At 41.4% G+C, this 18163-nt stretch overlaps 1 protein-coding gene across 1 annotated transcript in view; it reads left to right on the plus strand.

Annotated features, from left to right (window-relative positions):
- Positions 1-17528, plus strand: part of SEL1L (SEL1L adaptor subunit of ERAD E3 ubiquitin ligase) — a 41155-nt gene extending 23627 nt beyond the window's left edge. The window contains exons 12-21 of the mRNA XM_054970465.1: positions 1437-1505; positions 2760-2837; positions 3277-3339; positions 4654-4741; positions 6135-6283; positions 7805-7970; positions 9252-9326; positions 10459-10631; positions 11014-11142; positions 13089-17528. Coding sequence (XP_054826440.1) covers positions 1437-1505; positions 2760-2837; positions 3277-3339; positions 4654-4741; positions 6135-6283; positions 7805-7970; positions 9252-9326; positions 10459-10631; positions 11014-11142; positions 13089-13292 — 1194 coding nt within the window. The 3' untranslated portion in view covers positions 13293-17528. The remainder of the gene's footprint in view (positions 1-1436; positions 1506-2759; positions 2838-3276; positions 3340-4653; positions 4742-6134; positions 6284-7804; positions 7971-9251; positions 9327-10458; positions 10632-11013; positions 11143-13088) is intronic.
- The last annotated feature ends 635 nt before the right edge of the window (positions 17529-18163 follow it).

The raw sequence follows: 18163 nt of genomic DNA on the forward strand, positions 1-18163 counted from the left end.
TAGAACTTTCTACTTCTCACGATTTGATGAAACACAACAAATTTGCTCACTCAGCTGAGTAAGCAGTAAAGCTGATAGCTAGTGCTGTTAAGTATTCAGGATTCCCAGTTCATACAAGACCTATCCTATGCAGTGCTTAACTAGCAATGTTAGAGGGCTATGGCATTCTTAAGTAGCCAGATTTTGCTTCTGATAAAAGAAAGTAGCAGACAGGATGAACAAGGTGTCTAATATATTGTGGTATACATAGTCAGATTAGTACAAAAGGAAAAACTTGGTTTAAAAACGCATTTTTGGAGAGACCTCCAGTAAAGTAAGAGTGGATTAATTCTCAGGAAGAAAAATAGCATAGGAGTGTGGTCTAGATTAGAAGTAAAAAATCTCTTTTTAGTTGGTAAAAACTCCTGGGTCCAAAAAAAGCAAGTAGGATGAAGATAGTGATAGATCAGCCAACATGGTATAATGTTTAGCACTGGACTAAGATCTGGGAGGCCAAGGTTCAAATGCCCACTTGGATAACAAGCTTCCTGGGTGACTTTGGACCAGTCTTAGTTCAAGCTATTTTACAAGGTTATTGTGAAGGTACTATGGGAGAGGACAAACAGATGAAGGTGAAGGGCAATCTTGGCAAGTTGTAATCCAGTGCCATGTTTTTGATTAATGCAACATTATAGTAAAAGAACCAAGAAATGACATACTCATTCATTCAGCCTTGAATTTGAGATTTTTCTGCGTATAGTTAACTTAAACTCATAGAATCACAGGGTTGGAAGGGCCATCTAATAATAATAATAATAGTAACATTTGATTCATATACCGCCCTTCAGGACCACTTAATGCCCACTCAGAGTGGTTTACAAAGTATGTCATTATTATCCCCACAACAAAACACCCTGTGAGGTGGGTGGGGCTGAGAGAGCTCCAGAGAGCCGTGACTAGCTCAAGGTCACCCAGTTGGCTTCAAGTGGAGGAGTGGGGAATCAAACCCGGCTCTCCAGATTAGAGTCCCGCGCTCTTAACCACTACACGCATGCACGCACGCACACTGACCCTTACGCCTTGCCCAGAAGAAAGCAAGGCACCATCAAGACCCCTAGCCAACTGGCCTGAGGAAAATTGCTATTTGACCCCAAAGTTGCGATCTACCTAACCCTGGACATGTAAGAAGGGGCCACGAGAACTAAGCACTGATGTACCCTTCCTGTCCTCCCTCTCATGATCTGCCTAGCTTCACAGGATCAGCACGTGTGAGCATGTTGAATGTATAAGTGTCCATATTAGTTAGAATTGCTATTGTAGCTCTCAAGGTACTGTTTACTCTGTACTATTCATTTAAAAATGTGAGTGCTGTGGTGATGGTCAAATATTCTCTTAAGTCTGAAACTTACTTTTGTGATTTCTGTCTTCTCCCTGTTTTACTCCTCTCTTCAAACCAGAGAGCTTTTGAATATTTCAATCAAGCAGCCAATGCTGGTAACTCACACGCTATGGCGTTTTTGGGAAAGGTAAGTCTTCCATGTTGAGTATTTCAAGAAGAATATTGTAGATGAACTGAAATACCTTTGCCTGAGACCCTGGAGAGCCACTGGCAGTCAGCATATGTAGCAGCAACTTTGAAAAGATCAGGCAGCTTCATGTGTGTCAAGAGCCCACTTTTCAAGGAAATGGTTCTCTCTCTCTGCAATTATCTTGTTACATGAATTCTTTTTGTCTGTTGAATAACAAATGTTCCACAATTGTGGGAGATCCTGTGCTGTATCACTATTACAAATTGATTTTGATTCATTAAAATAGGAATACATCCCTGCCTGTTGAATTATCCAGTGCTGTGAAACACGGGATGCTGCCTTTATGACATATGAAGTTGAAAAATTGGTCTGTGGCATTGGCTCTCTGGAGTCCCAGGCAGACGTGTCTTCCAGAGCCTGTTATCTGAAGTCTTCTAACTGGAGGCACCAGGGATTGAACCGGGAATCTCTTGCATTAAAAAAAAAGTTACCTTCTCCATATATGTGATTTAGGCTTATTGGGTCAACAGGCACAGCAGGTTGTTCAGGAAGTTTGAGAGTGGTTTTATATCACACAGCACTACTAGCATGCTCCAACACAATTATTAGTAGCTTCTGTTCATCTCTTTTAGGAAAAACATTGATAAGATGCAAATATGATCTCCTCACTTAATAACAGTGGTATTTTCCAACAATCTGTTTGTCTGTATCTCTTCCAAATGTTGAGTTTACAGTGAGTAGATCTTTTTCCAAATTGCCTTTGACACATTGTATTAGAGCTATGGTTGTTGTGGGTTTTCCGGGCTGTATTGCCGTGGTCTTGGCATTGTAGTTCCTGACGTTTCGCCAGCAGCTGTGGCTGGCATCTTCAGAGGTGTAGCACCAAAAGACAAAGATCTCTCAGTGTCACAGTGTGGAAAAGATGTAGGTTATTTGTATCTACTCAGGAGGGGTGGGGTTGAGCTGAGTCACCCTGTAAGAGTTTCCCAGGGTGTGGAATACATTCAATACATGTATTAGAGCTGTTTGTAAAAATCAATGGCATAGTACATTATCTGCCCAATACCAGCTCAACAAGCATTGGCTAGGTTTTTTTATTGGTTGAGGAGGAGAGGGAGCGTTATGCAGTACATGGCCTAGAGTAAAAGGGATGAATTATATGTATTGGGTTTCCAATGTCATATTTGCTTACAAGCATGATACAGTCCATTTTTTTCCTGAACAATTTTGATTTGCTTGTTTTATTTCCAGATGTATTCAGAAGGAAGTGATATCGTACCCCAGAGCAATGAAACAGCACTTCAGTATTTTAAGAAAGCTGCTGATATGGTATGGCTCTGCTGAGCTATTGAAGTGGAGTATATTTTCATCTGCTCAAGAATACAGTGGGCCTTGTACTGAGGATATGTAGCTGAGCTTATTCTTACACTAATATAAAGGGGCCTAAGCTTAGGCTTGAGTAATTCATGCTTTTGTTGATCCTTTTTCCCATGCTGTGTCCTGCAGTTACAATGTGTTAATGTCATAGTTCTTCCACACTGCACCTTAATCGTAGCAGACTTTACCCTAGATTGCTGTTGAAGTAGAGCTATAGGTGCAAAAAGTAGGATGAAAGCTGAAATTATGACGCACTTTGCCCTGAATGTGTATTCCCCTCCCCCAAGCTCTGTCATTGTGAATGATAGAAGTACAATTGATTATCTAGATTCAAATGTTAACTTACATTTCCTTTGTTATCACACATTATTGATACCCTCTTGTTTTTCAGGGTAACCCAGTGGGACAAAGTGGTCTAGGAATGGCTTATCTGTATGGAAGAGGTGTTCCAGTGGTAAGTTTGCCCAGTACACTTGCTGTTTGTCTCCTTGGGATGGTTTCACAATACAGTGTAGTCGGATTTCCACATCAAATTGGATTCCTTCCATCTTGGTGTCTGCTTATGAGATCGCAGTCTATGGGAATTCCAGTGAGCCGTCTGAACTTGGCAGCATATTTTTTTTTTGACTAATAACACTGGAGCACGTTCCCCGTCTACTGAAAATGAAATCAAGGCATTGTTAGCGGCTAAAAGCCTTAGTTTCATTTCAGTACCCTGGGAGAGTAATAACAGTGCAGTCCTAAGCAGAGTTACATCCCTCCAAACCCATTGAAGTCCAAGGGGCTTTGGGTACAGTTGTGTTTAGGAGTGCACTGTCAGTGTGTTAGTTCTGCATGGGCACAGAACGGTGAAACTAGGGATGCCACTTGGCCTTCTTGGAGGTATGGTCCTCTGAGGAAAAGGGTGATTTTCCAAATTCTGGACTGCGGGAAGCAAAAGAAGGGGAGGATCTCTCCTGCCTCTCCTTTTTCCTGTTCCAGGGATTACACCCAGAATTGAAAAATTTCTACTGGAGAGAGATTTCTCTGAAGTAGGTTGGGTTTGAGCTGTTAATGGGACAAGAATTCAGTTGTCCCTATTTGTAAAATAACAAATGAAACTCAGGTTCAAGTTATACAAGATTGACACGGTCCACGTTTTGTCTGGCCTTTTCCTTTTTTTTTGTTAGTACCATTACCCATCTACATAATAGAGTCCCCATGAAAATGAAAAGTACACGAGTGGCTTCAGGACTGTACAGCCTTGTCTGCAAGCCAGCTCGTAAATGCAGAGCAGAGTGCCAATAAACCCATTGACTCGCATGATCACTGAAGAGGCTGTCTGGTACACCGTTCCTCCAGGGAGTTCTGAGCCCCCTAATGGGTTGGGTCCGCTGGAGCAGCTTCCACAGATGGAAGGATTTCTGCTCACTGAGTGAGCATGACTATCTCCACCCTCCTGTTCCCAGCCCCAAAGGTTGCTCCTGGATGATGAGGAAGTCCAGGGAACAGCATTTCAGGGCGCATGTCGGGCTACACCCAGGGAAGGCAAAAAAGCAACACTCTGCTCACAGAATCCGTGTCTTCAGAATCTCTCAGGGGGATTGAAGCCAATGGAATTCTCCCTTCCCTGTTTTTATTGTTGCAGCAATCCTCTGAGGTAGGTTAGGCTGAAAGTATGACCGGCTGCAGATCAACCAGTGATCTCCATGTCTGAGTTGAGATTTGAACGTAGGTCTTTCAGGTCCAAGTTGAACATTAACCACTGCTCCACTGGCTCTCCCTGCAGAATTACGATCTGGCACTGAAATATTTCCAGAAGGCAGCGGATCAGGGATGGGTAGACGGACAGCTTCAGTTGGGCTCGATGTATTACAGTAAGCAGCTTCATAATTTGTTGTACTGTCATCTAGTTTTACAATCCATCTTTATTTCATTATTTTTGTATGTATTCTCTTTTTTACATGGTTTTCCAATTTTGAGGTCTTAATGTATTTCGGGGGGGGTTTATGTTGTGAAATTTTGCAATCCAGTTTTATTGCATTGTTTGTATGTATTACAGTGTTTGTGACATTATTTTTAAATTGTATAATCTGCCTTGAATCTCAGCAAGAAATAATTATAATATTTGCGTGCTACCACTTCACAGCTGACTCATGGCGACCCCAGGACCATGGGGTTTTCAAGGCAAAAGGCAGAGGTGATTTGCCATCGCCTTCCTCTGCACAGTAACCCCCTTCTTCCTTGGTGCCCTCCTACTTAACCAACCCTGCTTCGCTTCCAGGCTCTGACAAGATTTGGCTAGTCAGGGCTATTCAGGCTGCTCTCAGCAAGAAAGGCAGATGAAATGAAGTAAATGTATATTAACAATGTGGGATTTGCTGTGCTACTTAATGCCTGTTAGGGGGCTATTCAGTTCATTTGAGTTCCTTTCCTTTTTTTTTTTTTAGAAGAGGATACTTGAGGGGTGTTAATTCATTTTTGCATACTTCATGGGACTTTTTTTGTCTAAAAGGTAGATATTGTGCCTGAAGTACATGTGGGAGGGAAGTACCCTGGTTGCTTCCAGGTTTTCCCTCCTTTTCTTGGTCAAATAAAATAAAAGGCCTGAGCACTTAATATGTTAAGTGACTAGAAAGAAAGTAAATCTGAGGCGGGGGGGGGGGGAGCATAAATTTTATAGATTTACAGTGCAATCCTAAACAGAGTTACGCCAGCCCAAGGCCATTGATTTCAATGGGCTTAGACTGGCGTGACTGTGTTTAGGATTGCGGTGTTAGTTTCTCATCACCAATTTAATGAAGATTGTGATGACTTACACTCTGCTGGTTTCCTAGAATTTGGGGGGAGGGGGGAGTTAACTTTTAAGGACGTAATCTAGAGTGTACTAAACCGGGAGCCAGGTCACTGATATTGACAGAATATGCTTCTGAGTGAACACTTAAGATTACCTGTCAATAGGGTTGGCCAAGGAAAGATAGAAGGAGACTTTTAAAAATACCGTTATGTACACAAGATTTTCCAATCTTTGTAGGAAGCTTACTTAAGATAAAGAACACCTAATAGTTCTTGGGCCCTTTCAGAACTCAACTTTCGCCATAATAACTCAATCTTGGTTGCCGTTTTATAGTGTTAATCTCACTCTGTGTTAACTAAGCTTTTGTACCTTTAAATCTACCATTGGTGGAGAGACTGTAGGTCAAGGGGCATTGGTTACATCAGTCCAAGTGACAAACAGCTAACCTTCTACTACCACTTCTCTGTTCATAGACGGCATCGGAGTCAAAAAGGATTATTCAAAGGCCTTGAAGTTTTTCAACCTGGCTTCTCAGGGAGGCCACATTCTGGCCTTCTATAACCTGGCACAGATGCATGCCACTGCCACGGGAGTGGATCGTTCCTGCCGTACTGCAGTCGAGGTGAGAATCTTGCACTTGCTCCTGTCTTCATTGGACCAAGATCTCTCCCGTTACAGCCAGGCAACATTTTGTACTCAGAATTCAGCTCTCTCCAATTTCATACTGATGAAACTTCTCTGACTCTGAGACTTTGTGTTGGGAGGAGAGGGACACGTGGATACTGGAGGTTACCAGAAGGCTTTGAATAAATTTGCTGTGGCTCTAATTCCAGGGCAGTCCATTAAATACTTCCACAGAGTTTCAAGGAATTAGTTCTTTGGAATAGTGTGACATCTAAATAAAGTTATCGTTACCATGTCATTATGCAGGCCATTGAATGTGTTATAGTTCTTTTATGTCATTGTTCTTTAATTATGTAATCCAGTTTTATTACATTGTATGAGTTATGCTGGACAATTATTGCATTGTTCTTAAAATTCTAACTGGCCTTGAGTATCAACAAGAAAAGCAGATGATAAAGTACATAAATGATATTGTGTCCTCCCACCCCCAAAGCTGTTCAGTAATTGGTGCCAAATCTAGCAACATAAACAGCTGCTTCTGTTCTCTGCCTTCTGTAATTGTGCAGGCATCTCAAAACAGGAATAATGTATTGATTTATTAAGTTTATATTCTACCTTTATATTCTGGCTAATCAGTGTTGAATACACACATTACTTAAAATCATTAGAATAGCAAATTGAAGAATGGGCTCCCCCTTCCACTGATGGAAGTTGCTCATATTGCTGCACAAGGGATGGCTTGATCTTTGACTGTTGCCTAATAAGCACAAGTTTAACACTTTTAAAACTCTTGGCTTTTGCATAGGTGTTGTTTGTGCCCTTATTTATCTGAAATATTTATATCCTGTATTTTAATTTCATTTTCTTTAAAGTGAAACTTATATGCTGACCTTGGTATGTCAAGATAAAAGCCAGAGAAGGGCTGTTCAGTAAATCGTTCAGATTTACAGAAACTTTATTTAGCATTACTCAAAATTTTTATTTCCATGTTTCATGATAACATGTGGTTAGTAAAAATATCAAACCTACTGGTTAAAATATGGGGTTTTGTGTATTGATATTTTAAAAATATTTGACCAGTACTTGATGAATCAGTTAGCCAGATCTTTTTTTGTGACTCATCATCATACATCAGCTACGAGGAGGGCAGCTCTCCTGTCCCTGGTAAGTGATCTGTTGTTCCTTTGGGTTGTGCTACTCAGTCCCCTCTGGCTACATCACACAGACCCACTGAAGCATCCTTTTTCTGAACCTTAACATAAAACAAGGTGAAAAGATTTCAACAAAACTATTATTTTACTGGGCAAATTGCTGAACAGTTTTTATAATCACTTCATTTTAGGAATTGTCATTCTTATTCCTTTTTGGATGGATTGTGGTCCATTTCAGTAATCCCTGTTAACTGCCTTATAAAGTAGGCTATTGAAAAAGCTTTGGGATACCTAAACTGAATGTCCTGAATGCATATTAACTCATTAGTTAAAGAAGTTACAACTGCCTAATGTTTGTTTCTCTGCAGCTATTTAAGAATGTCTGCGAGCGAGGCCGCTGGTCGGAAAGGCTTATGACTGCCTACAACAGCTACAAAGATGGCAATGCAAATTCTGCTGTGGTTCAGTATCTCCTATTGGCTGAGCAAGGCTATGAAGTGGCACAGAGCAATGCCGCCTTCATACTTGATCAAAGTAAGGGAACAGGTGACAATGAGTACAATCCTGGCTTGCTGCAGTTGAAAAGTGATCAGTTCCTCACATCCAAGGCTTTTTGTTTTTGATGACAGTAAGACAGCTGACATGAAATAGTGCAAGAGTTGCTACGAACTGCTGATATAACTTGATTCTGTTCCACTTGTAGCATTTTGCCAAACTGAAACTCTGGAACGTCAGAGATCTTTGGAGAATGTCGTATAAGCTGGACCAGTTTCAAGTTACCTACTCTTCCCCGTTAGACTTTAATGAATAGATTGTTGCAAGAGGATGTTTTTTATTTTATTAGGACTCTAGTCCTTTCCACAGCAAGTCTTCAAGGCAGCTTACCATCCAACGCTAACATAACTCATAAGACAGTAACAGAATCAGCAGCAGCAAAATAAGAGCAATCTTGGGACTTGCAGAACCAAGAGAGAATAAGATGGTTTTTAACTTGCTGCCTAAAAAATAAGAGGGGCAGAAGCTGAACGAGCATTTTTTGATATGCATCATTGGAGCACCACCACAGAGAAGGGCATCCGGAAAACCTCTGAAGGCAGTGACAGGTCTCAGATGCAGATCCCCTATAACAGTCTGCATTGATCTTGTGTGGTGTGATGGGGTATGTGGAAGGAAGCAAGGGGGGGTGGGTTGCTGGGGAGGGTGTTAAAGTGTAGAACCCAGATGTCTGAGCTGTCCAGTGCGGTCTCAATTAATCCCTTATGTTGATTATAAATACCGCTCAGACTTGCAACAGAAAATTATCATAGGCAAGCAGTTGGGAATAAACAGTGGCTTCTCAGTTAATTCACATAAGTTGTTGTGGATTTTCCGGGCTGTATTGCCGTGGTCTTGGCACTGTAGTTCCTGACGTTTCACCAGCAGCTGTGGCTGGCATCTTCAGAGGTGTAGCACCAAAAGACAGAGATCTCTCAATGTCCCAGTGTACACTGTGACACAGAGATCTCTGTCATAACCATCATTCTCCAGCCGTGAAAGCCTTCGACAATTCACATAAGTGTTTAGTCTTCATGTTTCTGCTACTCGGGTAACAGTGCACTCCAAAGCAGAATTATATCCATTAAAATCCACTAAAGTCAATGGCCTTAAAAGGGTGTAACTGTTTAGGATTGCACTGTGACAGTAAAGTGAGCCCCAAGGCTCACTCTCAATGTAGCTCTTCAGAGTAGCCTTTCAGTGGGCTTCGTGGGTATTGAGTCCTTCTGGAGTTAAATGTGGACTTGTCTTAATTCTCTCAAACTTTTGTTCAAACTGCAGAAGCTGCCACCATTATAGAAGAAAATGAAACGTATACCAGAGCCTTGCTGCACTGGAACAGGGCAGCCTCCCAAGGTTAGTTGCCATCGGAATGGGCATGGCTGTGGGCTGTAGGGCACAAGTCCCTTTTAAAGGTTTTTGTTTGTTCATTTGTTTCTGCAGAAAAAAGCAAAAGAAACCCTGTGCATCTTTTTAAAATTTCCTTGGAGGCTTCTCTTTCAAGTACTAACCAGTGCTGACCTGGCTCAGCTTCCAAAATCTGACAAGATTGCACTAGGCCGGACCATCCAGGTCAAGGCAAAAGTACATACAAACTACAAATACCACATTCTAAAATACGTTCCACTAAGAAATTTTGTTCTCTGGTAGTGTTGGTTGCTTTTTTCACCATCAAAATAAATTTAAAAAACTGAAAATGTTGCTCTTTCATGAGCGCAGTTTTCTCCTTTACTTATTCCATATGTGCCCTCACGCTTGGTTCAGAGCATATGCTCAAGAAATGTTACCAGCTTGCAGACTTTTTTCCTGCAATTGAGCGAGAGTGAACCAAGAACATTCATTCATTCATTTAGCCTGCCCTTCTCCCCAGCAGGGGCTTATATTGCGCTCCCCTCCTTGACTTTATCCTAACAGATCGTTAAAGGGAGAAATGAAACAATTTAGATTGTCAGTAACTGAAACTTCTTGAAAAGCTTCCTAGCTTTTTCCCAGTGTTTTTTTTTAAGAATGAGCCCCTTCCCCATGGGTTAAGCGCTCAAACTTTGTGTGCAAAGGCTTCCCCCCTTCCCCTTACCACACCAGCCCACGTGGCTCCCCGAAAGGTATTGTTATGGGACCGCTGTGAATATACTGCTGTGTGGCGTGGGGGAAAGGGGCTGCCGCAAGGAGAAGCTTCCATGCTACGTGCCTTTTGCTTACAGGAGTCGCCTAACCCTCAGTAGTTCCGTGTTAGGGGAGGGGGTCACTGGGAGCTGCTGCAGAAAAGGAAGCCGGGCAAGTTTTGCTTCCCTGAGCACTCTGCACTCCATTGTCTCTTTAGCTCAGCAATGCAGATCCAGACATTTCTGCTCACTGCTCCAAAACAAGCTCATTTTCAAATGCCATGTGGAATCTGCTTAGGGTACTGGAGTATCTTGCATTAGTTAAAGAGCTGATATATCACAGCTCATAAGGATTTTTTTCACAGACATTTTCTTTTCAATAATAGGTTACACCGTTGCTAGACTCAAACTTGGTGATTACCACTTCTATGGCTTTGGCACTGACGTTGATTATGAAACGGCATTTATTCACTACCACCTGGCAACAGAACATCAGCACAGTGCCCAAGCTATGTTCAACCTGGGATACATGCATGAGAAGGGACTCGGCATCAAGCAGGTAAGCACAGCTTGAGATGCATGAAGTTTGCTGAAGCACCAGTGACTTTCTATAGAAATGAGTTGTCTCCTGTCAAGAATGTACTTTGTGCCCTGTGCATAATGCCTTGTCATGAAAAAAATACTTCAGTGTAACAAAAGACTTTTAATAACGAAGAGCTGGAGTGCCAGCGGTGTAGTTGTTGAAGAGATGTAAAGGCATAATTGTTCAAACACTATATTAACTGTTTCCCATGCAACACTGAGAAACACTGGTTTTGTTTCTTCCTGTCTTAAGTAATACATCTTTGAGACCTAATTAACGACATCTTCATTGTTATGCGCAAATCAATACTAGTTAAATCTAATTTTTTTAAAAATTAAACATCCCCTATATTTTTCAGGATATACACCTTGCAAAACGCTTCTATGACATGGCAGCTGATGCCAGCCCTGATGCTCAAGTTCCAGTCTTCCTTGCGCTCTGCAAATTAGGAATCGTTTATGCTTTCCAGTATGTCCAAGAAACCAACGTAAGTAACTTAGTGAATTTAAAGGCAAAGAACAACACCTTCAGTGTCTCGACAGTGTTGCATTCCTTGTCCCAATGATCCTTCTTTACTATGTCTGGTGTGACCCATTGGGATAGCTTCAAGGTTAAATGATATTATATGGAACAGCTTTTGCCATATGAGTTGTAATAGTAATTTGTATTCTTGTTTCTTTGTTGCACCTAATGCTTGACATCCCATTCCCATTCAGCTGGTAGGTAAAGTTATGCTCAAAATGACAAGTAGCACTGTTTGTACTGGCTGATTCATTCGGCTACTCTGGTCATACAGGTTTTAGTGAGTAGCCAGACCAATTTGTTTTGCACGTGGCCCATCTGCACCATTGATAGTGGAGTTGTTCTGAAATTGTTGAAAGCTCATCTTTCACATCACTGAAAGCATCGCAGGGTCCAGAGCGTGCTCTGTGTGATCCAACATGCTTATTGCACTTGAAGCCACTTTGGAAGAATTGACACAAGTTCAATTAGGCCAATCAAAGCAGGGAAGGGGTTAGCTTGGCTTGTGGCCACTACCCATGCTCTTTCCGTACCCTGGCAGCATTTCTTAGGCAGTGAAACTCATAGTGGGAGAGGCTGGACCTACCCAGAGTAGAAATGCAAATGCTCTTTCTGGCTTCTTTCAGCAGCCAGCTCTCCAATGATATGAAAGCACTGGCTTAGCTATCATGAGTTTTGGCCATAGGGAGCTGCTTCCTTCCTCTTGAAGATGGTACATTTTTCTTTAGCCACTTACAGCCCAGGTTCTGGAAATTTACTTATTTTAAAAATGTATACCCCACCTCTTTCTTTCTCTTCATTCAGAGGGATTACAATAAAAAATAACAAGAATAAAATCAGAAACAGCAATGCAAACTATAATGCCTATGTATTTTAGTTCATCCATCTGCCAGTCACAGTTCAGCATTGCCTGATAATGCAGCAAGCCGTGAAACGAGAATGTACAGGAACAGCAAGCTGAAACAAGGAGGGTACTTTTGTCCAAACACCATTTGAGAACCATCACTTTAAATGTTTTCCGTCTTTAAAGAACAGTAAGACATAGGTGTAACAGAACAGAGCTGCTCTGTTGGGGAGAGGAAGCAGGTATCAAAACAGATCTGGTTGAGTAGAATGTTGCTTTTGCCCTTTTATTTGTGTGACAGAGATCAGAATACATCTTCACATAGTAGTACAGGTGGCTGAATTTGCTGTGCATAGCTCAGTAACAAGGGGTAAAAGTAACAAGGGGTAAAAGTCCATCTCTCCAGGATTCGCTCAGGTTGTAGACTGCCATGCGCTGAATGAAGTGTAATGGTAAAAATATCTATACTATGGCTTGGATCCCATGAATGAGTTCCATGAGTGCAAGTCTCTGCCATAGAGCATGCTTCCTCATCAGAAGGTCCTGCTGAGAACCACTGATCTTGCACAAGTGGAATTTTATTGGAAGGTGAAGCATGCTTCACAGCAGGGATTCGCATGTATGGAACTCGTTCATAAGATCTGGGCCTGAGCGTTCCATGGTAGCCAGAGTTGTACGTAGAGAGGCAGCGTGCAACAGTGGTTTTGTGTGTCAAGCTGCTACCTGGGAGGTCCAGATTCAGATCCCCGCTTAGCCAGGGAACCCGTTGAGTGGCCACCAGTTACTTTTCTCTTGGTGGAGGCAAAATGCTGGAGAGGGTAACCATGTACATTACAATAAGATCCTTGAAGGAAGGGTGGGATAAATGTAGATGTGCTGTTGCAAGGTTTCTATACATGACTTGAGTGTCTCATGTGCTAGAATTGCTGCTCGGGCAGAAGTTTTTCCAGTAAGCTGTTGTCACACTGGACAATCTTTTAAGTATCATGATCACATGCTTCTCTTTGTATGTTCTCTCTGTTGTTAAAAAAAAAAAACACTGTCACTTTTCTTCTTTCCTTGTTCAGATCAAAGAAGTGTTCTCCCATCTTGACATGGATCAGCTCTTGGGACCAGAGTGGGACCTTTACCTCATGACCATCATTGCTCTGCTCTTGGGCACGGTTATAGCTTACAGGCAGAGGCAGCATCAGGCAATCCCCAGACCTGCAGGGCCCCGGCCAGCCGTTCCTCCTCAAGAGCCTCCTCCAGAACATCAGCCACAGCAATAGCAAAAGCCAAGGATCTCCACGAGGTGAACTGGATTCGTCCAGCTGGGACTGCTCTTGTGATTTTTTTATGACGCCAGATTGATGGTCACTTCCACACCAGAGAGATAAAAGAAGTGTTGCATTCTGAAAGCTGCTGAGAACAATGCCTTTTTTCAGGAATATGCAACTTTCTTCAAGACTGAAATGAATGTTATTTCAGTGCCAATGGAATAACACAATGGCGGGAGGTGGTGAAACACAATTGTGCTACTGCAAAAGTGATACCTGCTGTATCCAGATGGTTACTCAGAGCCCTTTTTCCATCCTCCCATGAGTGTTCAGATGCCCTCCCTGGTGAAAGCTGCCCCTACCCAGAAGTTTTGTGGCTCAATACAACACGAGAATCAGATCTGCACCCTCCTAAGCAAATGGCAGCTCTGTTCTCAGAGTGCGTTTGACATTGTGATAAACACGAATGATGCTTTTATCTTCCTCCTTCTCCCAAGTGTGTATGTTAAAGCTGTCTTAATCCCTTGATGCTATTTGTTTGTCTGTTTTAACCTGGATGCACCAGTCATAAGAAGCAGATAAAGACAATCAGTTAATAGATTGAATATGTTATTTGTTCCCTGTGGTCTCTGCTTATCCCTCGCCTCTTGCACGTACCCTTTTGCTAGTAGCAAAAATGGCTTTAAAAGGTTTAGGGATATGGACTTACATTTATAACAGAAAAATGTAATTTAACAAAACCCTTGAGTGTGAAGAATTCAAATTTGTCCCTTTAGCCTGCTGGGGGAGGGGGGCTCACAAGACTAGCTTGTTCAGTTTTCCTTTAAAAGGAGGGAGGTCCACAAATATGCCAAGGTTGGCCCCAAGTGTTCAAAAATCCTTCTGAGTTCAATAATAGGTAAGCTTTAAAAAAAAAAACACTACCATCTTATATAGTAGTGGTAGTTTATTTTTCAGACTCACGATAGCGTTAATGAGCCAGATTTGTCTTAACCAAATACACTGCTTGTGCTGCACACTGCTTGTGCTGCAGTGGAGTTAGTATAATTGGAAACCTACATATCAGAATATGTGTCCTAAGTTTGTTGAAGGTGGCATCTAACGTTATTGGCTAGTAGCCTCACTGTTTAGACCAGACTATTCTTAACACCCCAAATTCCTCTGCCGGTCAGGATGTCAATAGAAAACATAACATGAGCTTTTTTTTCTGCACTTGGCAAAGATGCTTAAAAAATATTCAAAAGCTTGTTTCCACAAAGCAGCAGCTAAGACCCAACTTGTAGTAGGAAATTTCATCCCTTAAGTTTCTTTTGCAGTTTTGGTCTAGTTGCTTTTCCTGACTTCCCTGTTTAGGGTAACTTTTTCACAAAAGTGTATTATTTTTTCTACTTTGGTGGCAGATGCAAATGTCTGCTCCTAGAGTCACGCTAGATGAGCTGTCAGTACTGCTGGCAGTAGCGTGGTTGTATGTTGATCTCTTGGCTGGATCTCATACAGTGCATTTGAGAAGCACGTAATTTTACTTTTTGTGTATATCGGTAGTTTGGGGCATCTGGTTCATAGTTACCATTGGAAAACCTAGTGCCACCTCTGCCAAAGAAGATGCTGTATGGCTCTGAAGCAGAAGTATGTTGTTGAGCAAGACTGCCTGTTGTCTGGGAAACTGGTGAGAAGGGCTTCTAGCAGTAAGGCATATTATTGCAGCTTAACTACAGTGTTACGAAGGCAGGTTTAGCTGGTCTTCAAAAGGCACACATCAGAAGGATGAGATGGGGGGGTGGAATTTACCATGAGTAGAAAGTATCAAATGTCCAATTTTAGTTTACGTCTATGCCATGGTTCAAAAAAGCATTGTTTGTCGGGGTGAGGGGAGGTATGTATTTAACAGGTCAGTAGTTCTCAGAGCCCTAGAGGCAAGTTGCTGTGTGTGTGGCTTAGCAAGCGTTGTGGCGCTTGGCAACTAGAGCGGCCACTGAGAACTATCAGAGTTCCCATTGTAACTGGTGGTCTCCCATGTATGTCCATGATTTCCATTCATCATTGAGTGCAATCAATGCTTGATTTCAGTGAGATCCAAATATTGCACATAACCTGTGATCTTTAGGTCCTATTGGCTTGAGTCACATTGAACTGTACTTTCACTGGAATGACAACCAGTAACTGCTCATTGGCTCTTCAGAATATCCATCCATGCATAAAACCTCTTTCTGACATTAAATGTAATAGTTACTGTGGAGGTTCTTTAAGAATGGCTGTGCCCCTTAAAACCCTTTTTATTTGTTAAAAGGACGTAAATCTTGCTCTTTCATCTCCATTAAATGATGTAGCCATCATATTTACCTTCACTTACTAAACTAGGCTTTGGAGAAATAAGCAAATACTGCGTAATGTTTAGCTTTTTGAAAAAACAAAATGAGCAATAAGGTTCTCTTCCCCCACCCCACACATACTCCGGGCTTTTCCTCTTCTTTTCTTTTAATAGTATCTATTGGGATATGATTTTGTTGGCACTAGATACATGGAGAAACATCAAGCTAACTCAGGGATTTAAGAATAATGAATGGATCTTCTAGGTTTTCTGTGTAGCATGAGGTAACTTTATTTGACCATCTTCTGCTATCCTATTGTAAGCTTATCTTTTATTTTAAAACCTTCGTATCAAAACAAAACTGCTTTTATTTAATCTGTGCTAGGAAAGGAGGGTTTGACTTCAAAGATTTTTATGGAGTGTAATTTTGAAGAGCATCCTGTTTCTGCTGTTGGAGATGTGTCTTGCTAGAAGAACTAGATAGGTTAGATTTTCAATTATTCAATTTGAATGGATTGCTTAACCTAGAAGTAATATTCAATGGTGATTCTACTTCAGAAGCAATGCATAACTGGTGGTTGTGATGGAATGTCTTGGATCCTACCCCTTGCTCCCCATTTGTTCTTTGTGGTGGCAGTCTCTGCTACAGAGCACATTCCTCTTGTGTTAGACACTTTTCAGCTTCTTGAAAGTCATTGGTGTCTTGCATGAGCGGAAGTGCCTAGCACCAGAGGAATGTGCACTCCACAGTGGACAAAGGAACCACAGGTGGAAGGATTCAAGACTAGGTATTTAGAAGTCTCTTCTGAGAGTTCTTCGAAAAGTAGCAATGTTTAATCGAAGGGTTTTACTCAAGTTTTCAGTTACTAATCTGGAAGTATATGATTAAAATAACACGGATGTTCCCCCCCAAAGTCTGGCCAGGCTTCTGAGTTCTGCCACCCATATCTTGATAGCTTGTGGCAGCTCTCCAAATATATTACCCATAAAGTAGTTTTGTATATATGTGAAATACTTCCGCTAACTTCCCCAGAAGGAATGTAAAGGGGAGGGTGGGACTTGCCTTTAAAAACAAAAGTCATTAGTACCTCCCTTGAGGGACTGTTTCCTTTGAATGGGATGAGAAATTGTTTAATGCACGTACCAGCCTCAAGGCAACTAAAAGTGTTGGAGACTATATTAGGCTCTGGTTTTAACATCAGACGTCATATCCACTGAAACAACTGAGGCATAAAGATGCAGCACCTTGTAAATCAAATCATTGATGCTATGTGCACAACACAGGTACACCAGCATTGCTTAGTTGCAAGCCATGGGTTCCTGGCTCCACTAACTTGTTTCACTGGTACTTGGGTTACATTCGCAAATATGTACAATATGTATGTGGACGTCTGCCGCATTAAACATAATGGGACTAGCTTCCAAGTAAATATGTCTAGGGGCAAATGACAAACTAGGACTAATGTAAGCTGGATTGGTACCACAGTTTGCAATCTGTCAATGTGCTATTTCCAATGAGAGTTAAAAAATCTGGTCCGACAGCTGGATTCAAATGTATACATAATCGTTTTCACCACAAGCCTGGTTTTGTTTACCTTTTCTGGTTCTTATTATTTTAAACTGAATACATTTACACTCTCCCACTCCACCAGGGTTTTTTTTTTTCTTTTTCAGTGCTTGGTATGATTTGAGAGCTGCAATTGAATGAGTACACTTGGAAAGGGCTAGTGAGAAGTCCTTTTTTGTTTCATATTGGCCTGAGTCATTAAGTGTAAGAGGGATTTTGTAAATTCTCTTTTGTATTTAAGTGATGCAGTATAAAGGTTGGAAAAAGTGTAATATAACTATGTAAACAAATCCTGTTAATAGAAAGATGTACAGATTCATTTTTGTACTATATCTTGTTGAATAAAGATGCCACTTTTGTGATTGGCCTGTAATGCTGTAAGAACTTAGTTTCTTTCTTTTTCCCCCCCCGGCAGCTCTGAACTACGTGTTCATGTCTTTCAGATGTGGTACTCTTTGTATTCTTTAACAGTGCCATTCTGCACATCTGTACTAGGAAGTAAGTTCCATGGGGTTCGGTGTGTCTTCTTCTCAAGCAAGTGTGCTCAAGATCAAAACATTGGACTTCTAACTACTTTTTATGAAAAGTGGACACTTTTTCTGAATATATGTCTCTAGTAGGGATGATTCTCAGGATGGGATTCTTTACTTTTCTGAAATAATATTGGGAGGAAGTTGACAGCATAAGCAAGCTGCCTTCTCTTTCCTTACAGACAGTAGAAGGGCAAATGTACAATCATTATTGTAGTCAGTTGGTTTCCGGCCCAGTGCAGAACCACTGATACTGAAATGCTGTACAGAGCTATTGAGTTTGGTACAGAACCACTGAGATTTTGAAGACTTTGGTGCTTGCCTAAATATATTGAATTGTTTTAACAGTTTTAGACTATGTGAAGTTTTAGACTGCATGACAAAAATCAACATCATTCCTAGCTAGACGTACAGAACGAGGTAAATGCTGGGTCTCGTCTCCATACCCACTGTGATTGCAAAAATCTAACAGACATGA

Source organism: Eublepharis macularius, chromosome 2 (genome assembly GCF_028583425.1).
Source record: "Eublepharis macularius isolate TG4126 chromosome 2, MPM_Emac_v1.0, whole genome shotgun sequence".
NCBI lineage: Eukaryota > Metazoa > Chordata > Lepidosauria > Squamata > Eublepharidae > Eublepharis > Eublepharis macularius.